This window comes from Callorhinchus milii, unplaced genomic scaffold (assembly GCF_018977255.1).
Source record: "Callorhinchus milii isolate IMCB2004 unplaced genomic scaffold, IMCB_Cmil_1.0 Scaffold5, whole genome shotgun sequence".
Taxonomy (NCBI): domain Eukaryota; kingdom Metazoa; phylum Chordata; class Chondrichthyes; order Chimaeriformes; family Callorhinchidae; genus Callorhinchus; species Callorhinchus milii.
Genome location: NW_024704746.1, coordinates 6355591 through 6377686, shown reverse-complemented (window position 1 = coordinate 6377686; position 22096 = coordinate 6355591). Strand labels below are relative to the sequence as shown.

General features: G+C 40.3%; 1 protein-coding gene across 2 annotated transcripts in view; it reads left to right on the top strand.

Moving 5' to 3' along the window:
- klhl20 (kelch-like family member 20) overlaps positions 1-20696 on the top strand; it is a 28544-nt gene extending 7848 nt beyond the window's left edge. For both annotated transcript variants that reach the window (XM_007902977.2, XM_042335081.1), the window contains exons 3-12: positions 566-1139; positions 5453-5611; positions 7224-7318; positions 8777-8892; positions 9374-9557; positions 11424-11567; positions 13456-13589; positions 13957-14165; positions 16721-16827; positions 18430-20696. In XM_007902977.2, the coding sequence (XP_007901168.1) occupies positions 566-1139; positions 5453-5611; positions 7224-7318; positions 8777-8892; positions 9374-9557; positions 11424-11567; positions 13456-13589; positions 13957-14165; positions 16721-16827; positions 18430-18514 (1807 nt within the window). In that variant the 3' untranslated portion in view covers positions 18515-20696. The remainder of the gene's footprint in view (positions 1-565; positions 1140-5452; positions 5612-7223; positions 7319-8776; positions 8893-9373; positions 9558-11423; positions 11568-13455; positions 13590-13956; positions 14166-16720; positions 16828-18429) is intronic.
- The last annotated feature ends 1400 nt before the right edge of the window (positions 20697-22096 follow it).

Genomic DNA, 22096 nt, shown 5'->3' with positions numbered 1-22096 from the left:
TTTTCCAGTAAAGCGTACCCATAGAATTGGACCAAAGGACCTTTATCTGAACCTCTTGCTTTTTTGTGACTGTATACAATTATAAAATGCCTAACCTCCTATAGGAGGGTACGGGTTGAGTCCAGAAAACAAACGTGCACAAGAGTTTTTACAACAAATGGTTTATTTGGATAAGGAAGCTATTGCTTTGTCCAACTCTCTCACTTATTCAGTTATATATTGCGGCTGATTCATTAATGGGTGTTTGGTGCCCAATTAGCCTTTAGGGCTAGAACTTCAAACAACATTGATTGGAGTCCAGCTCTTGTTAGCTACCTTGATTGAGGCATTTTTTAAACGAGTAAAGAAACGCAACAAGATCCTTTACACGCAAGTGGAGCGCCTATAATCATAGAAAGCAGGGACAGGGTTTATCCCCCTGCCACACCTCCCAATGGATAGCAGAATTGCGCGGGTTAGAATTCTACATTGGAAACCTGTAATCTACATGCAGATAGTATGGTTAAATTTTAAGCTTGAATAACTTTTTTNCTTTCTCCTTTCCGCCCTTACTGCCCCATATTAGGTGCAACAGTACTCGACCAGGAGAGATCGGAATGGATGTTACTAGCCGATGTACACTGGGTGATCCCAATAAACTGCCCGAGGGAGTGCCCCAACCAGCCAGAATGCCGTACGTATCGGACAAGCACCCTCGGCAGACTCTCGAAGTGATTAACCTTTTGAGGAAGCACAGGGAACTCTGTGACGTGGTGCTGGTCGTAGGCGCAAAAAAGATCTATGCACATAGGGTGATCCTATCGGCCTGCAGCCCTTACTTTCGAGCGATGTTTACCGGTGAGCTGGCAGAGAGCCGGCAGACTGAAGTGGTGATTCGAGACATTGACGAGAGAGCCATGGAACTGCTGATTGACTTTGCGTACACTTCCCAGATCACTGTGGAGGAGGGAAACGTGCAGACCCTGCTGCCGGCTGCCTGCCTCTTGCAGCTGGCTGAGATCCAGGAGGCATGCTGCGAGTTCCTGAAGAGACAACTCGATCCCTCCAACTGCCTGGGTATCAGAGCCTTCGCTGACACCCACTCCTGCAGAGAGCTGCTGCGTATTGCTGACAAGTTCACCCAGCACAACTTTCAAGAGGTAAGGACACAAACTCTGGGGATTTAACTAATTAATGATAGGTTCTGGACCCAGGACTGAAAAGGCATTGTCTGTACAGTGTTCAGACCTGTTGCAATTTGAGAAGAATACATGGTACAGTAAATATGGAGGTTAAATATTCATTGTTTGCGCATTGCCAATAAAAATTGGAATATATTGCAGAAATGGCTGTAAATATTGCAAGTGATTTAATGTTCCGTTTGGCCTTCCTGTTAACAACTCTCTGATGATCAAGATTCTGCATTAGTCCATCATTTGAATTTCTTTTATAGTAAAACTGGTCTGAATAATTATACTTTTAAGAGTACTCTGGTTAACAGTGCTCCTTATTACATATTTGGGGATGAATATGCAAATCCCTTTTTACTTGTGTTCCTGAGCATCCAATCATCTCATGTGGCTGAGTGGGAAAGCCGCTAGTTTTTATTGCATCATCAATGATTTGTGGCCTGCACTTGGCTTCTTTCCAGAGCAGCATGGCCAAGGTTGGGATCTTGGCAAAATGGATGATCAAATTTATATAATTGCACTTTGTATTCCTCCACATTTGTCTTCTCATCTAGTACTGTGCTACTCACCCCATGTATATTTTTTAATTTAATGTGGTAGTATAGCCTGTTGGGATGTGAGTTTATGCTTATCATTGCGTGCACATTAAATTCACTAAGCTGTACCTCTGTTTGCTTTGAGAAGTTGTCAAACAGAATCCAGGTCCTTCCCCACAGGTATTATTAGGCTATCAATTTAAGATAGTTAGCAAACGGGCAAAAAGTGAGATTAGGAGAACTTTTTTCATAGACAGTAGATAGGATACAAAATGCCTCACAGGTAGCGGTGGTTGAGGCCGAATCCATATTAGCTTTCAAAAGAGCACTAAAATATCTACAGGATCGGGAAAGAGAGGTAAATGAGACTGAAAGAACCCATCTTAACAGAACCAGTACGGATACAATGGGCTGAATTGTTCTGTAAATTTCTAGGGTTCTGTGGAGGTGAATGTTGGACGGGCAGTTGCCCTGGTCTACTCCTGGTCATCTCTGAGCAGCTGAACACTAGCATTTTCTCACTGATCAATTTGGGGGGATGCTTTGGCCTTTTGTGGTTGTGCTTTAAGCCCTTCGAGTGCACAAGTCTCCAGTTTAAATGCTGTGAGCATTGCTGTCAGTGGTGACAGGATGCCTGATGAGACACATAAAGGTCACCAAGATACCTTGCTGTCTTTCAACTTGTACTCCCAGTTGAGCACCACAATATTTAATGGGCTTCAATATTTGAGTTGAAGCTAAATATAACTAGGTTTTACATGGAAGACTGGTTTATGACTTATAGATAGCCCTGTCTGGATCAGATCAGATTTCAGTATTGATTTGACTTGGAACCAGTGTTAAGGTATTTTGAGACGTACTATATTCTCATTGAGGATAAAATATTGTTGCCTCTGCAGATATGTTATTTTCACATTTCCCAGGATCTTTGAGGATTCCTCCACAGTGAAGGGTTACACGTTGAATCGGAAGTCAGGCAGGACTCATCCCAAGGCACATAAAATTTTATTTTTTTCAGTATCCCTTTTGTAAAGAGTGTTGGCACTTGTGGTGGTGTGGGTGTGTATATAGTGCTTGTGTGTATATCTTCTATCTTATATTAATAAAACAACGATGTCTGTCTATGATCTCAGTAACCGATTGACGTAGAGACATGATTTAAATCTCTTTGGAAAGACCTTGCATTTGGGAGTGTCATGGGCATATTGTTTTTCGGGCATCTCCTAGCATTGATGAGTTATGACCTAACCAAACTCATTACACATGTATGGCTGTTTTGTGCTGCAGTTACACCTGATGACTGCGCTGATTCTAAGTGGCACTGTGGCATCATGCGTCACAGAGCTCGTGTGTACGCACGCACGCATTGCAGTTACACCTGGTGGCCATGTCGACTCCCAGTGGCGCTGTAGCATCGTTGATCACAGAGCAGTGTTCATGGCATTTTAAGTGGTTTGTGAGTGGTATCACTGAAATCTACATTCCATATTGGATCCTTTGGTTGCAAGCGTAGCTGCAAACGGGTACAGCTAGTCTAATATAATCTAGCCTTTTCCTTGATTATACTTTTAGAACCAACAAATCTTTTCTTTTTCTATTTTCTTTTAGCTTTTAACGGGAGTTCTTCTCATAATTATTCCTGTGGTGCTTGTATATCTTTAAAACCGAATGGTCTCCTTTTGTCCTGTAAGATTTTATGATCTTAAAACAGTTCTTGCAAAAGACTCATTTTAAATCTCTTGTTTTAAAAGTCCATTTATTTTCCGCTTTTAATAGTTGATACCTGGTTCCGTTCACAGTGGCACTTCTTCAGGAGTTGAGCCAACACTCTTGTTATTGCTATCTACATGCTGTTCGCCTCATATTGTCCATTTCCATCATCTCAATCATCTGAGATGCAAGTAATTTCAGCAAATCACTGGAAGTGGGAAATGTGCCAAATATTTTATTTTGCTCCAGGGTGATCTTTGTTCCCCAACCGCTCCCCCTGGTTAAATTGTCACAGGTGAAGATTTGAACATGAAACCATTCTAATCTATTCTGATCTTTGACTGACAGCTATTTGGGATCTTGAACTGATTCATTCTCCTAGTTCGTTTTGGAGTATTTTGGAAGTATGTAATATGTAGATCTGTGTTCATTGATAAACTTCCCAACACCTTCACCTGTGGTAATTGGATGGGTACTTGAAAAGAAAACAATTGCAGGATAAGAGCAGGTGAGTGGGACTAGTTTGATAGCTCTTTCAAAGGAGACCATTCGGCCCATCATGCCTGATGGGCCGAATGGTCTCCTTTTGTCCTGTAAGGCATGATGGGCCGAATGGTCTCCTTTTGTCCTGTAAGATTTTATGATCTTACATTATTCAAATGAATTGGGTTTAAAATGTGTTTATTGTTAGTGTAAGGATAAATATTAGACTGGTATGTAATTATTCAACATATTCCATTTGGAGGAGCCCATTTCTACTGGACCAATGGAATTTTCATGTATAGCTCTCCACATTTAGTAATGGGAGTGAAGGGATATATTTGTAGATTGTAATTACCTATTATATATATTAAAAAAAATTCTGCCCTGCTGTGTGGCTGCTATGCTTGTCTCGTTTAGTCTAAATCAGCATATCTGTTAAGCAATTTACTGCAGGGCAATAGATCCTCTGGATTGAATGAATGTAGAGCTCCATGGGAAGCCCTGCAAGTATGGACAATGAGAAAACCAAGGAGAAAGACTAGATTACGAAGGGTTTATGTTGGTAAATAGATATTATTTAACGCACAAACTTTCCTTTTTAAAGTTTAATTTCTCACAATTATACCTGTAGTGCTTACTTGTATTCAAAACAGCAAGTCCAAAAGACCCATTTAAAATTTTCATTATTTTGCAATGACAAAATTTGGAGTTGCCAAATGATTTGTAAGCAACACTCTTATTCTTGCCTCCCAATTGGCTCACATCTGTCAATTTTTAGAAAACTAGTAGGAACAAAACCATAAACTCAGTTTTTTTTACATTAAGTACCCGTGTGAAATGGACTCTTCATATTCATATTAAAGAGTTCCATAGTAACAACAACAAATTACAATTACACAGGATCTTTCATGTTGGAACGTCCCAAGACGCTAGACGGTCAGGGATTTGGACCCAAGTTTGGGATTGGGATCAGCAGAGGTGGAGGGCAGTGAGGATAGGGTAGAAATCAGAATTGAGATGAAAGTGGCTCTCCAGTGGGTTGCTCTCTGATGTATTGGCAGGAATCATGAGTTACAAATCAATGTGCAACTTGTGTATTAGACACTTATGCTTTATAGTTACTCAGCAAGATAAATGGTAAGGGAATGCAACAATTGCATTAGGTCATGCAATGATTCAGACTGTGGTAGAGTTTAATTTGCCTGTGGTTTGCTTTAATTTGTATTTGTCAAGTGATTGACAACATACTTAAAGTTACGAGAGAATTGCTGATTTATTATTCTATTTGTCTATCTATATCAAATGTGTTAAGGAATAAGAGATTATCCTTAGTCCTTCATCCCCACCCCCTTCTGAAAGACAATGGAACATTAAGCTCATAGTTGAGGCAGATATTCCAATGCCGTGCATGGGGGAGCGTTGTTTGACGCACCATCATTTGGATGAGACATGAAACCAAGGTCATGTTTACCTGTTCAGGTGAATGTTGTGCAACATTTTTAGGTGAGGTGTCTATTTACTTAAACTTAGAATTTAAACTTTTTCGGCCAACAGGTGATGGAAAGTGAAGAGTTTATGTTGCTACCAGCCAATCAGCTGATTGATATCATCTCCAGTGATGAGCTGAATGTCCGGAGTGAGGAACAAGTCTTCAATGCAGTAATGGCCTGGGTTAAATACAGCATCCAGGAGAGACGACCCCAACTACCACAGGTAAAACCGTGTCCAGATTAAAAATGGAATCCTTTACCATTGTGATACTGGATTTAAAAATTGATTTTAAAAAGTTATTCCATACCTAGTCCTTGCCCACATTTTTACAGCAGCCAGTGTAGTTCTCTCAAATCATAACTGAGTCTTTCTTATTGGAATTGGGTGAGATGTTAAACTGAAGTTTTGATCGATTGGATAGCTATCGAAGATTAGGCTGGTCTCCTGCTCTTCTAATCAATATTCTCTCCACACTCATCCAGGTTCATTCGAATGAATGAGTCATTTATTTCATTACTGTTTCTGTCATTGCAGACGCAGATTATGTAAAAATCATTACACATCAAAGTTACATAAAGTGTATGTTTTCATTCAGCAGCATGTTATTTGAAGCACTCCTTTATTAAATAATGCCTTTTTTGGATTCACTGTAACTTGTACTGTTTTGTAATTGCCTGTTCGTACCTAGTGCAAAGCTACTTGTAAATCATCTTCTAATTTTCATTCCTCCTCAGTTGTCAAGGTGCAGGCATCCGCACAAACCCGTATTAAACAGTTTTAAGTCTCTTTTTAAATGTTGGTGCAGTTGCTGTTGTGCTACTTTGGGTCATTCCATGACACATTAATGGGGGTGGGGTGTTCAAATTTGCACCAATTTTCTCTTAACCTCCACGTATAAGAGAATTACATTTAAAATGAATTTGTACCGCGACTGCTCATGAAAAGACTACTAATGTATACATTTCAGATGTGAAAAGAATCCTTGCAGGCAGCTTACTTTTTTTTGTATCCTTGTTCTAAATTTCTGTTGCTATAATTACTCTGAAGCGTTCCATTGGTTAGGAAATGGGCAATGAAAAACTTAATTGTCAATGTTAAACTTTTCTCTGTCGCACTCTAATGAGAAGTTTCACAAAGACACATCAGGGCCCCTTTTGGCTAGAAGGATGACGCAGAATAAGCTGACAGTTTCTTGTGTAACCATCCTTCTTAATGATTGCAGTTTATTTTTAGGGGGAAGAGAGCTGTGTTATTAGCTGCTTATATTCAGGATAGACATAAATGGGACACATTATTGTAGATGTTTATTTTAAAGTGGGATGGGAATTCATTGCTTCCATTACCTGAAACCATATGTACAATGAATAGTATTGATCTGTTGTATGTGGTCACCATATCTGAATGAATTCAGCAAAGAAGCCATCACAGTTCAAATAGATAAATATTCATGTTGTGCATTTTTTGAGTGTGAGGTTAATGCTGGTTTTAAAGTTTCTCCCTTTACAAATGGTGTTGCCATTGCTAAGTTACAGCTAACTGACGTGCTCCATTGTTGCTAGGAAGTGCTTGACAATAACTTGAATAACTGAAAAAATTAGCTTTCCACTGTGGTTACTGTTGGCGCTCTGTTTTTTTTGCTTCCCCACCACTCATTTCATTCACCCACAGTGATTTTGCCTGAGTTTGTGAGTGCATTTTGGGGATTGTGGCATGGTCTCCATGGTCTGTTTATCAGACCACGTAATGGAGCAAGTCTTGATGTAGCTCGTTTGCAGTGGGTGGGGTTGGGATGTGTTCGGGCTATGATAATTGTTGGATGCTTTTGTCACTCTAGGTATTGCAGCACGTTCGCCTGCCGCTGCTCAGCCCCAAGTTTCTTGTTGGCACTGTTGGATCTGACCCTTTGATTAAGAGTGATGAGGAGTGCAGGTATGTTAGTGTCTGCCTACAACCCATCAGTGCCTCTACCCATGAATCCAAGGGAGTAGGATCTCAATCTGAGGGAAAACTTTAGTTTCTCTTCCTTTCACTCCAGCACCCCTGCTTCTGATTCCTACACATTAGACTCTTGTATCTCTATTAATATTTAGCAGAATTGAAAAACAAGTTTTCCATATTTTATTCCTACCACTAGAGAGTCACCCAGCAAGCAGGATGTAAAATGTGATTGTATGTGTGAAGTTTCACCAAGAGAATTGTTTTTTTTTCTCTCTCGTTTCTGGTCACAACAGAGCATTTCTGATTGGACATCGGCATTGAGGTTGCGCCTCACTTTTTAAGCTATAAGGGATGGTTAGTGAAGCCATCACTCTTCAATCTCAAACGAATGTCACAGAGGGGGCCTTGTAGGAGACTGGAGAAAGCAAACCCAATACTTTTTGGATAATTTGGTCATAAATTCAGTGTTTTGAAGAACAGGTTGAGGACTGATACCATGAAGTATCCATACACATGGTTACTAACCACAAGAATGGGTTACAAGAATGAGTGTTTAAGGACAGATAGGACAATGGCTGATTTTTTTTAAAAAAAAAGTTTTTTATGGATAGAGTATTCCGAAACCTGAGATTAAATGGGCCAAATAATTTTTATACTGAAACTGATGTAGAACACATTTTTTTTTTTAAAAATGTAAATGAGTAAACAAGCAATGTAGGTTCAGCCACTTCTCTGGTAGTTCCTGCAAGGAAAAAATAATTAGTGGCTGCCTTACTGCACATCAAACACAATAGTATCCTGTTGCTGAAGTTATCTACTGATTGCCCTGTGGTTATAGCCACATTGTGGTGAAATCATGCACTAATAAACATTTAAGCATCTCTGCTTGGAAGCCAAAAGGACATTTATGAGCTCATGCACAGTCTGATGAGATGCATTTGAACTGACACAAGGCCATCCTTCAGATCTTTGTTTCAAGCATAGACGTTTGTGAAACATTGTGCATTATTTTTGGTTATTATCAATTTTACGTCATGGTAACTGCTTCAGACCAGATTTTGTTCCAGAAGCAATTAAAAAAAAGTAAAAGCAAAATATTCAGAATGGAGTAAAAGAGGTAGGTGATGCAAATTTTGTTTTTCTTTTCTGGCGGGGTGGGAGGGAAGATGGTGAGACTTTGGGATCGAGTAAGATAATGCCTTTCGGGCCTCTGATAATTCCTTATTGGCAACTCTGGTGAGTTGTAAGAGGAATGGTCTGTTTTCTGTGCCTTCTTGTGGGAAAGTTCTGATTGTCATAGCTTGATGGCTTGACTGAGGTCAGCAACTCTTTGTATGAGGAATTGTTGCTGTGAACCCATTCTGTACACTGTCTCCATTGTTCTTCAGGTACAAATTATTGTCCATTTTCAGTGCATCAGTGTTGATGTTGCAAATTGTCTTCACACAGAGACCTTGTTGATGAAGCCAAAAACTATTTGCTCTTACCACAAGAACGACCCTTGATGCAGGGTCCAAGGACAAGACCTCGGAAGCCGATCCGCTGTGGTGAAGTATTGTTTGCAGGTTGGTGTTTAAGATTTTGTGTTTAATGTTTTTCTAATCCACGTTTCTTTTTTTTAAAAAAGTAAAATAAATGGTCATTGATGACTTAACATGGACTTGTGTGTTGCTTCTCCAGTATCATTCCATAACATTTGTGCCAGAGTGTATTAGACTATCAAATGCTGATTAACAAACTAGATGTTGCTATACTGATACATAATCCATGTCTACTATCTGACCAGTTTGAGGATTAACTGAAATTTTAAAGATCTCATAACATATAACCTTTATTACCTATGAAATTAATCACTTCCTTGCAAACCTCCCCCCCCACCACACACACACATCCACACTCTCCTTTAACACCACCCTGTAACAATGAATGAGTGGTTACATTAATTGGCTTCTGTTCTGTTTGTTGGTGTTGAGCTTTGCCATTGTTGAGCACTCCAAGATGCTACCCGGGTAAAGGCTGCTATATAAATGCAAATTGTTGTTGTAGTTGGAGGTTGGTGTAGCGGGGATGCCATTTCGAGTGTGGAACGCTACGATCCTCAGACCAATGAGTGGCGAATGGTGGCATCCATGAGCAAGCGTCGGTGTGGTGTCGGGGTCAGCGTCCTGGATGATCTCCTGTATGCAGTTGGAGGACATGATGGATCCTCATATCTGAACAGTGTGGAGAGGTAGGTTCCTGTCCTGAGCGGTACATTCCCAATAGAACCGCATTCTCTGTCCAAAGATCAGGATAGTGGAGCTCTCCTTCAAATTCTTCCCCTGTAGTTCTTTATGCACAAGATGATTTTTTCAAATAGCTTCATGTTTTAATTGCTAACCTCCACTAAATAACCATGAATAACAAGTCTTCGAAGTTGTCAATCTTGGGAAAAGTAAATGTACTGTGCTATAAGTAGCGATTAGTTCTAGACCTGGAATGAATTGAAATGAAGTGAACATTGTCCGATTCCTCCTGTTGCTGTGCTGTTGTTCACGGTTTAGCAATGCTCTGCTACTCCTAACAGGGATGCTTGTGCTTAACCATGGTTTTATAAGAACTGTTAAAATAAAAAAAATTCTCTCCCTCCCCCTACGTATCTCCCTTTGTTGGGTAACTTGCTCCAGGACACTGGCAATAGTGCTGTTCAGCCTGCAGCCAAGAAATAAATGGGAGCAGTCGTGTGGTGACTATTCAATCCTCTCCAAATAAAAGCAAGGTGGCCAAGATTGGAAACTGACCAGCCTTAGAAGTTCAAACTCTCCCTTGGGACGAATTGTTTAGTAGGATGTTTTGTCATGCTTTTGTAAAATATCTTTCATTTTAAAAAAAGGTTATGTTCATCCTGACACTTTTATTTTGCAGCTTTTATTAAATTATTTAAATTTAATTATTTAAATTATTAAATAAAAAAAGACAAAGAAACATTGAGCTTGTACCCAGCTCTCTCCAGAAAGCCATTCTCATACGCAGCACAATATTGGAAAGTGTGATCTCAACGTGCACCTGGGACTCGCACTAAATCTAAAATACAATTTTCTTTAATTTTTCCTTTCACATTTTTCATCTGCCCCACACTATAAAAATCTTTACATGTAGGAGATGTTATGTCCACTTTAGGACACAGCTGTGAATGTGGACTTAACAGCTTTGAAGCTCTGAACCCACATTATTTGCACTTCTTTCACCTGCCACTTGTAACTCGAGCGAGTTTAGATAGTTGACCGGCACTTAATAACAAGTGGGACACACAAGCGTTGTTACCTGTCTGTCTGTCTCTGTCTGTCTTTTCTATTTCCACCTCAGTTTACAATGCTTTTATCGGATTTCCACCCAGCTGGTTCTTAGTATAGTTGAAAAGCTGCAAAGGTTGGTTCTAATATTTCTGCATCGCTTCTTTCTGTGAAGGATGTGAAAACAATTTGTTCGAAGTCTCCGGAGCAAATCAAGGTTTCTACCCAAAAATATTAGTATACAAAATTGTTCTGAGAATGTTACTGTTCCTCTGGCTATTTCGTAAAAATTAAAATAAAGTTACTTGATTGTGACTTTCACCCTGCTGACATAGATTCACACGTTTAAAACTTGCTCGTGGGGTGTCTTCTATCTTGTGACGTTTTGTTGTGTATTTTATACTTTTTCTTTCTTTCATCTGCTGGGCTGATCTTCCTGGTTTGAGAGAGCAGGTGCATATCCTTCTCCCAACTTCTGGGAGGCAGCTGGGGCCACTTTAGTTTATATTGAAGGCTTTTCTTTCCCTCTGATCTATTTTCCCCACACACATTGACATCTCTACTCAGATTCAACACAACTTCCCTACTTGATGTTGCTTAGATTGGGTCTTGAGGTGGGTGAGACAACAGCCATTCCCACTCTGGAACGCTCAACACCCATTTATATTTCCATTCTAAGTCGAGTGAAAGCTGAAATTCCCATTGACTCATTTGGAAATGGGAACATAAGGGTTCACAACTCCACTGGCAGAGCAGTCTATTACTACACATTCTCTGAACCAAGACACTTCTTTTTTTTAATTTTTCAATAATTAAACTTTTAGATATGACCCAAAGACCAACCAGTGGAGTAGCGACGTGGCTCCCACCAGTACATGTCGGACCAGTGTTGGCGTGGCAGTGTTGGGAGGGTATCTGTATGCTGTGGGTGGCCAGGATGGCGTCTCTTGTCTGAACATTGTGGAAAGGTAAACTTGTAGCTGAGTTTTTCTAACTAACGTGATCTGAAAGCTGTTAACCCCGCATGGTGTGGCAAGCAGTCTAACAGCTTAGCCAAGTCAGTGTATCAGTGTGTGATCTCGTGGAGGGACAGGACCTGGGTTTCTGGCCATGATCCCTCATGCAGTGTGTTCTGAGCTCGGTGGGGAGGCTCTGAGTGTTGGCGAGGTGTTTCTCCAATAGAGGGCAACTGAACCTATGCTGTACCTGTGCATCCTCTCAAGGCTGGTTATACAGAAATGTTAGCAGAGACTTGGGAAGAGAGTGCCTCGTATCGCACAAGATACCATGTTGAACTGAATTGTAACAGTGGTGTGTGAGGCAGTAAATCACTGATCTGTCTGCTATTGATTTACTTCTGTAGAACTCAGTGCGCTGCATTAGAAAGCAATTAACTCTGTATTTGAAACAAAACCATGATGGGTGTGATATAAATAGTGCATTTGTACCAGACTGCTGGATGTTAGTTGGATGGGTTTTATTCAGCTTTCAGCTGGTAGCTTGCTGCCCTGTTTGGTCAATAGATGTGAATCTGGTTTGGATCGAGGCTCCTGCTAAATTGTTTCTAGTGTAGAATATGGCTGCGGTATTTCAGCGATGCTTTGCTTTAAGATTGGCAATTTAAAAAAACTTTTGCCTTCCATTTCTCCCCTTCACCTTTGCATTAGTGTATTGCGGCTGCTATGTCTCCAACTGCTAGGAAGCGCAATACAGTGGATTAGATGTCTCGCGATCCGGTTTCCTAAATTGAATTGAATCCCTGTTGACCTGACTGTTGATCTGGCAGACAGCAAGTCGATACACTTATGTATGCTGTGCCACCAAGCTCATCACACACATGGACAGATGTATGTACAAATTACTGGACTTCCAACAGTCTCTTGATGGTGTAGATCAATGATGGCCAACCAAATGAATTTTTCGTTATTGAAGTTTTCTTCATTTATAGCTGTATCATGGGTATTATGGATCGTAGCTTTCGGAAACAAGGTATTGATTTGGCGTGGACCTACCTGGAGTGGTGGGGGTGTTCGCAAGCCATTTCTTGACACCCCAAAAGTGGCACGCCAAAAACCGCACCAGTCCAGACAAGTCCGCGCTAAATCAATACCTTGATTCCAGTAGCTACTGATGGCCATAAATGAAGAAAAATTCAATGAAAAGAAATATATTTGATTGGCTGACCAAAATAGACCGACCAGTGGCTGGCCACCACTGTTGTAGATCATGTTCAACCTCAAACTTCTCAAAGTGTCTTCCAAAATTTCTGTAAAGTATATTTGTAGGTGAAGGTGGCAGCTAATTTTCTCAGAGAAAACAATGAAGCGAATGACCAATTTTATCTGGAAGATTGTTGGAAAGGAAACTGACCAGAAGCTCCCTTCTCTTTTTTAATGGTTCCTTGGAATCATTAACGTCCCATTGAACTGGCAGACGGGACCTTGGTTTTATCATCTTATCTGAAGGACGGCATCCTGGAGTGCCAACCTCAACTGTAAGCTCAAAGTTCCAAGCTCAAAGTGGCTTGAACCTACAACCTTCTGAGCCAGACGGACACCACGTTTCTACATCAATACACTGCCAAACATCCAGTGATGGTGGGAGAATTTGTTAATTTACTCAGTGTAGTCTGACCAAGAGAAGAGTTGTGCACTTGCAATAATATTTTGAAGAAGGCAAGAGCTTTTAATTTAATCATCATTGGTCTGTATCTTTCAGTGCTCCAATTTGAAAAAAATATATATTTAATTGGCTCAGCTGAGAGTTCTTCAAGTGCAGATGGTTGGAAATTCGATATTTTTTTAGTTTTATATAATTTTGCAAGTGGTGATGGAGCCAAAAATATTTCCATTCTAGGTATGATCCAAAAGAGAATAAATGGGCCCGTGTAGCTTCAATGAGTACCAGGCGGCTTGGTGTGGCAGTTGCTGTATTAGGTGGATTTCTCTATGCTGTTGGTGGATCTGATGGTACCTCGCCCCTCAATACTGGTGAGTCTTTCTTTATGTGAAGATGAATTCTGTTAGTTGATTTAAACTTAAGCAAATATGCAACAATTAGCCAATGAGATTTAATGCTGAAATTACAAATATTGCAAAAAGAACAATGATGAATGGAATCAAATTTGAGCAGGAGGACATGAAGGGGAACTGAGAGTCAAAATGCACAGATCAGTTTCATGTCCAGCACTCCCCCAGCACTGTCATGGCATCAACCTAAACTGTAGGTTTGAAGTCCTGATGTGGGGTTTGAACTTGCAACCTTCTGACTCAGAGGTGAGAATGCTGCCTCTTGAGTGAGGCTACCCCAGAAGGAATAGGATTTGATGAATGCTGCCTTGTGCTATTCTGTCCATAGTTGAACGCTACAGTCCACAGGAAAATCGCTGGCACACAATAGCACCAATGGGAACACGACGGAAGCATCTTGGATGTTCTGTGTACCAAGACATGATCTATGCTGTTGGAGGTCGAGATGATACCACAGAGCTGAGCAGCGCTGAGCGGTTCAATCCCAGAACTAACCAGTGGTCTCCAGTGGTAGCCATGACATCGCGCAGGAGTGGGGTGAGTACAGTCGCTGGAAAGCTACGGTCATTTCTGGTTTGGTCAGGATCCCAAAACAAAATTGCCAATGGATCTTTCAAAAACCTGTGGGGTATTCCTGCATGCATGGCAGCTGTGTGTTGCGTTCAGAGCATTGTCTTAGCTCATGTTCATCTGTTGTTGTTTGAGCTGTAGTGGTGTTGGTCATATAGAGCACTGACAGGCCTGTGGACTACACGGTTTATCCCAGGCTTCCTTGTTCAAAGGTTATGATTTAGCTAACAATAAAACATTACATTGACAAATCAACAAAAAGTAAACTGCTTAATTTGCAACCAAATTGCACCACTGTACCAGTGAGTCGCTACTAGCCTTTTAAATAATCATAATCCTTGCATTTGATATAGCGCTTTTCACGTCTTCTAATCTTATCTAAGAATTACACAATCGCGCCCTAACAATTTCTCTCTGGCTCTAATAGTAATTTTACTAGAAATTTTTAGTTAAGCAAATTTTTGCTTGCTTTAATAAAGATTCTGTACTGCAACTAGTATTTGCCTTTTCTGTATATTTTTGATATTAAACCTGGTGCCATTTGAGGAATCTGCTACCTGTAACTCCACCTATTTCATACCAAAGACTAAAAAGTTCACATTATGAAATTCTGCGGTTTTGATCCTTTGTGCCCAGAACAAGCCTGTAAGCAAAGAAAGGGAGACAGACATGAGAGCAGCAAAAGAGAAGAAAGATGGGTCTCAAAGCGCTTCACAGAATATACTGTAAACAACATCAAGATTACATTTGTATAGCACCTTAATTGACTATTTTGTGGACGAAACACAGTAGCAAATTGTGCACAGCGGTGTCCCACAACCAGCCGTGGATTTGAGTGACCAAATTTTTTACAGAAATAACTTTTAGTACAAAAAGTTGGAAAAAAGTTGAAATTGGCTTAGTTTGAAGCTTGACTTCCAGAGTTCATTTTGGGTCCTGCAGAAAACTAGTTTCCAAATTAAAATAAATATAGGAATTGATTAGAATTCTGCACAATCTTAAATTTTAGGAGCATGACATGAGCAATTTCAAGCTTCTGATTCTATTAAACTAATAATGGAACTGAGTGCGTAGTATGGCACAATGCCCTTTGCCACAGACTAGATTCATGTTTATACTTCAGGCAGTGCATTCATAGTCTTAACCATGCCAACTTGGGGGAGGAGCTGAGCAGCTGCCAGATACATTACTGCACAGGAATGAGGAGGTAGTTGCTTCAGACTTGGTTTGTCCCTCAGCGCAAAAATTGAAATTTAACAATTTTTTTTAAAAAAAGTCTACTTTTGAATTGACCTTCACAAAGCTGTCTGTGGTCACTTGTAGCTTATGGAATTCGGTCAGTCATTGAAGGATTTTTTTTTATACGTCCAGAAGGCAGACATTCAATATTGCCAATGCAAATATTCAGTTACAGTATTTGTGGTGTCTTTGTGAAGTGCAGCTTGCCAACTTGATCACAATGCAATGAGAAGGGTAAATGTCCTGAACAGGAACTCATTTTTTTCCATTCATTAATAATGATCCTTGAATTTGGTATAACACCAGGAGAATGTCACAAAACCTTTCACAAGATTTAATGTGGAGTGACTGCATTTGTAGGTGAACTTAGCAGCCGAATTGCACACAACAATGTCCCACAAATCGCCATGGAATGAATGATCAATTTTATCTGGGGGTTGTTGGCCAGGAAATTGGGAGAAACTCCATTCTCTTTTGGACCAATGCTTGGGATCTTTAATGTCCACTTGAACAGGCAGGTGGAGCCTCAGTCTCATCCGAAGGATGGCGCCTCTGACAATTGCAACACTGCATTAGACTGTCATCGTAGATAATGTGAGTTCAATTTTTGATGCAGTGCTTGAATCCACAGCCTTCTGACTTGGAGGCGGTGCTACCAACTGAGCCAGGCTGACACAAAAGTTCAAGGTTTCACTTTCAAGTTTTGTAATGAGATCTAAGAACTGGTTGTATAGTTGAAATTTTCTTGTAAGTGGTGACTTAAATGCATACATACTTAAGCAGGATTTGAAGTGGCATAATGCATTGTGCACTGATCAGATGTGTTGAGGAATAGTTGTAGTTGGTGGATGAGCTTATACTGGAGAGGCACCTCCCTAGGAAGAATGAATTTTAGAGAGTCATTGTTGTGTTTTGACTGGAATCTGATTCATGAAGCATCAAAAAGATGAGGAACATGTAGTGTTCAGTTGATTTGTGGTTGATGACCAAATATGACAAAAAGAGAAATCTTGTCACTGTTTCTATGCTGACAAAATATTTACCCCTCCTACCACATCCAAGAAATGGTTGAGGTACTACATTGACAAATTGTAAATTGGGACAATTTTAAACAATTGGTAATCTATTGATAATGCTATGTGATGAAAGGATTCATTGTTCCATAAATGCACATTGATATTCTATTGTGAAAGTATCCAGGTTCTGTTCATGGATATGCAATGTGCAGATAAGTGTTTAGTAACTGAAGTCCGGTTACACATAGTTGTGTTTCTGCTCCACAGGTTGGCCTTGCAGTTGTTAATGGCCAGTTGATGGCAGTGGGTGGGTTTGATGGCACCACTTATTTAAAAACGATTGAAGTGTATGATCCTGATGCAAACACGTGGAGGTAAGTGTCCAAGGCATCTAGTTCAAACAGGTAACGTGTTTGCTGCATGTAATCTGCTTCAATTATTGGTAGTGCTTTGGAGCACCAACTTGTGGTTACAGAATGGTGGGAAGCTGGTTTGAATTCCTCTTCTTTCTATTCTTTACCCCTCCCCCTTCCAGCTGATTGACTAAGGTCGGATATTTTCCCACAGAGAGAGAAGAGAAATTAGAGCCAGTCTTTGCCTGGACAATCACCTGAAGATCCATACAATACAAAATTAGATTAAATATTAGTGACTGAATCTGAAGCTCTGTTTTATATATATATATATAATATATATATATGTGTGTGTATACAATATATATATATATACACATACACGCACAGTCTGGCTTTAGTCAGTAAGTGTGTCAGGCTGGCTCAGTTGGTAGCACCCTTGCCTTTGAGAGAGAGAGAAGGTTGTGGGGTCCAGCCCCATGTCAGGGCTTGGAATGCAAATGCTGTAGATCTGCTGGCACTCCATTGTAGTGTTCGGGTGTGCTACATTGTCAGGGGTGCTGTCCTTCGGTTGAGATCTTAAAGGTCCCATCTGTCTGTCCTGATGTCCTGGCCAACATTCCCCCAGATAACATTGGGCACTCACTCCATGGCTGTTCACCCAAAAACACACAGTCACTACACATTATAGTATATCCCGTGAAGTGCTTTAGATGTCTTGACAATGCGGTAAGGCACTACGTCAAATGCAAGTATTATTAAATGACTTGGCCTGGGCTCTCCTTTCTCCCTCATGTCCAACCTCTGACCAAAACTGTTTCTTCACGTCCACAGTATTGCCTATCTGCCCTTATCTCATTCTAAATACCGCCAAAAACCTTAATCGCATCACCTCCTGACTGGCTTTTTCCAGTGCCCCATCCATAACCTTCATCTCATTTAAAACTGTTGCCTGCATCCTCACCCACACCAAATACTTCAGCCCAGTCCTCACCAGGATGCCCTGGGTCCCTCTCTCAATGGATCAATTTCAAGGCCCTTGCGGAATAATTCCAACATGCCAAGCACCTCTCTATCTTTCCAAACTCCTCCTACCACACTCCTCTGCTCGGCTAACTTGACTTACTACTTGTTCCCTGCTCTCTCTGCAGTATCATCAGTGGCGAACTTCCAAATTATTTGGTTTCACATTACCTCGCTTGATGCCATCTTTATCTGTCTTCTGATAGATAGTATTCTGTTACTATCCTGCCTTAGAATCTGTGCTAATGGTTCTTTCCTCCTCTTGCCACCCCCCTTCCGCTTAGTATCTACCCACCATTGTAAATCGCTCAGACGTTATCCCACATGACGTAAATGCAAGTTGTTGTAAATGCACATTCAGTATATGACAAGTCGAAAAATGTTTTGGGTTCTTGTGCCTTTCTCCAGTTCTTGGAGGTTTCTGAGAGAGAACTGGTGGTCTTACTGTACTGAACCTTACTGAATAGGTACAGTTGGGATAAGGTTAAAATTTCAACTTAAATGGCTATGATTCCACTTGAAAGGCTTCATAAATTTGACATGATTGAAACATTTTTCTTTCTCTCTCTTCCCCTCCCCCTCCCCCACCCACCACTGCAGATTATATGGAGGAATGAACTATCGTAGACTGGGCGGTGGAGTGGGTGTAATCAAAATGACACACTGCGAGTCTCACATATGGTAACTGGTGAACTCGGTACAGTCTTTGCTGCTAGTGGACACTTGTTAATAGATTGGAAAGAATTTAATTGAGTGGGAAACGGTTGTTTGCCAAACAAAATGAGACGTGCTCTCTGCTAAATGATCTAAAAATGACTGTGCAATAAATGAAGTCTTGTGGATTAAGCTAGACTTCTATGCAGATCTCATGAACATTTCTAAGGATATTGCACATTAGTGCCTATATGTGTTTGTGTGTGGGGGAAAGTCTCATTGAAGATGGCTTGTGGCCCTCCACATTGAAGGAAGAGGTGGAATATGTAGGGTTGCACCGCCGTTTCTCCTCGAATGGCAGTGATGAAATTGACCTATTTTGCCAAATGTTTTGAGAAATTTGAAAAGTGAAGTAACGCCAAGCACTCGGCTGGTAGTTGACGGAACACCCTTCATTCCTGAATGGCCGCAGGAGACATGATTAACGCTGGAGTTAATCTGCAGTTGGCAGCAAACCATTTCAATGTCGCACACAATACAGCTGAAATCCTTATGAATGTTAAACTGGAGCAAAGAAAAACGCTCCCACCGCCCATGGAAAGCTGAGTGCTATAACTGCACATAGCTACTGAGGTGTATCTTTTTCTGATCAATTTTTTTGTGTACAGTATAGTGAACATAAGTTTCCTCTTCTGAATGTGTAGGAGTAATGCTAGTCATGTGCTCCTGGAATTTAATAAAACCAAGAAGCCCCTTCCAGGGGTACTATCGATGAACGAATGTAGTATTCGTGTTGCAAATTTTATTTACTTATTTATACCCAACATCATGGATAAAAATCCTCTCAAAATGCAGTCTTGACATGTCTATTGTCATTGACAGAAGTGACATGGCTTATCAAATTTTAATTAATTGTCTTCCTCATTTCACCCCCATTTTGGCTCTTCTCACCCCCCACCTCCCCAGGCTGGCAAACATGTTTGCAAACAGTTTTCACATTTGAATGAGTACAAGTTGGATCTTTGATCAGTTTCATCTCATCAGATCTTTTTACATTTCACTTACACTAAAGAAAAGGTTGATCCATAGCTTTTTTTTTGCTCCTGTTAATTTATGAGAACATTTTCATGACTGGCAGATAAAAGGTAATGAGTATTTTTGTTGTAATATTTTATTGGATCCCTGTGTGAATAAAATGGATGTTGGTGGATTGAATATTTTATGTAACAATAACTTATCTCAAATTGAAATGAATACACAGGCTTATTTTTTTGTTTGAAGCAAGAGATGGAGACTATTCACAAAGTGACTATTCTAATTGGGAAAGACTACGATAAAATTGAATTTCAATAGAATTTGATCTTGTAGAATTAATCTTGCCTAATCAAAGGAACCTTGTTGGCTTTGGTGGAATTTGATCTGGAGAGTTTTTAAGTGGTGCTATATTGTTATACATACCTGTAGTGTTTCAATGTTTTAAAGATGTTTCATTTTTTATTCAGCATTTTCTGTATTTAGTTTTTCCTGGTTTTGGTTTTTGCTGGTTACCCCCAGTCAGAAGACCGGTCGGTCGGTGTCTGGGACACAGACTTCATCATATTAATGCTACTCAATAAAATTAAGTGGTATGTATTAGATGGGCTACCTTGCAGATCTTCCACTTTTGTTTCCTCTTCTTTCTGCCCCCTCCCACCCACACATCCCCGAGTGAATGCTTCTCTGGCTCTGTGACCTGTATCATTTACCCTGGAACTCAGAATCCCGCCGGAGGATAGAAGGAAACCAATGGAGGCTGAAAATGAAAGCCAAGACATTTGAATGCAAGGCAAGTTTTCTTCCATAGTTTAATTTACAAGTCCCAACTTATGTTGCTATGTGGCATCGTAACTTTCCAAAGATGGGATACCCAATTAAAGATGAATCTGTCAGTGTCCGTTTGGCAAGATCAGTTTGCAAACTCCTTTATTTCTATCCAGTCATGTGCTAAAGATTCTTAGATATTTCTTTGCAATTTTTAAAAAACTTTTCTAAAGCGGTGCTGTTTTATATAGCCTCCCTTGCCTTCTCTCAAACCCTGTTAACACCAGTCTGGCATTACAATCTCAGCGAAATCAAACGTAGTCTTGTTGTGCAATAACTAAGATAATAAGTATCCTAATGTTAGGATACACTATAAAGTGTTGTGACTATTAAATGCTTCTTATTCTAATGTTTATCCTTATCACTGTCCTTTTCTCTCCATAGAAGTTTACCAATGTACAGGCCTCTCCATTTCCACCTGCCCCCCAAAAAACACCCAGGGAGGTCAGACAACACACAGTGTGTTTTCCCTGCTTTTTCTGTGTCCAAACCGCAGATGAAATCTGCAAACACCTATTTAGGTGTCAGTCTGGTTTGTTAGTAGCACCCATGCTTCTGAGTCAGAAAATTGTCAGTTCAAGCCCCAAGGCTAGGACTTTGAGCACACAGTACTGCATTGCTGGAAGTGTCGTGCTTTGCATGAGACTTTAAACCAAAGTCCCGTCTGTCCTATTCAGGTGAATGTTAAGGAACCCTTGGTAGTTTTGAAAAAGAGAGGTTTTTNATGTTGTCTTGGCCAACAAACTCCCAATTAAATTTGATATTTCATTTCACTGCTGTTTGTGGGAAATTATTCTATGAAAATTGGCTGCTGCATTTCCCTACAAAATACAGTCGCTACACTACAGTAAATGTCAGCATGGCTCAGTGATCTCACCCCTTGAGTCTGAAGGTTCTGGGTTCAAGTCCCATGTCGGGATTTGAAATTGCATAGTCTTAGCTGAAACTCCAATGCAGTGCTGATGGTGTGTTGCCGGAGGTGCCATCCTTTGGATGAGATTGTAAAAGGTGGATGTTAAAGATCCCATAGCACTATTCAAAAAGAGAAGGGAGTCCTGGCCATCAAATAAATTGGTCACTCACTTCATGGCTGTTGTAGTACATTGCTGTGTGCAAACCGGCTGCCACATTCATCCATAAAATACAGTCAATCCACTTTATAATACATCTTTTGAAGTGCTTTGAAATGTTTAGAAGAGATGGGGCACTGTCAAATGCAAGGATTGTTATTAGTATTATAAATGCTTTGAAGAGCTTTGAGATGTTCTGACATGAAAGGTGCTATATGTAAGGATTATTATTTATTGTAGTGATGTTGTGTCTTAGCTAACCTAATTCCCAGCAAAACTCACACACAAGTAACACTAGTTGAGCTAAAGTGAAGGACAGCTTTATCCTGTTGGGTAGCATGTGCTATTATTGCTGGTGCCCTTGTGCGTGTGTACTTATCATCGACTTTGTAGCAACAAAAAACATTTGGTGGTGTAAACCCTGCATGTGAGTGTTATTTACTACAGTATTACTCGATAGGTTGATCTACTGAACTATTTATGTGTGAGTTTTGCATTCTTGGGTGGGGAGAAATTAGAGGAGTTCCTTTTTCTTTGTGGGTTTGTACAAACAAGTTCTCAAGTACTGCATTGCCAAATGTTCCCATCCAGGTTGTGTCCCTATTTGTGAGGTCAAAATGTTGTGTACATGTAGCTGATGTTTTAGTCTGTCAGATAATCCATTTTATCTTTGCCTTATACAA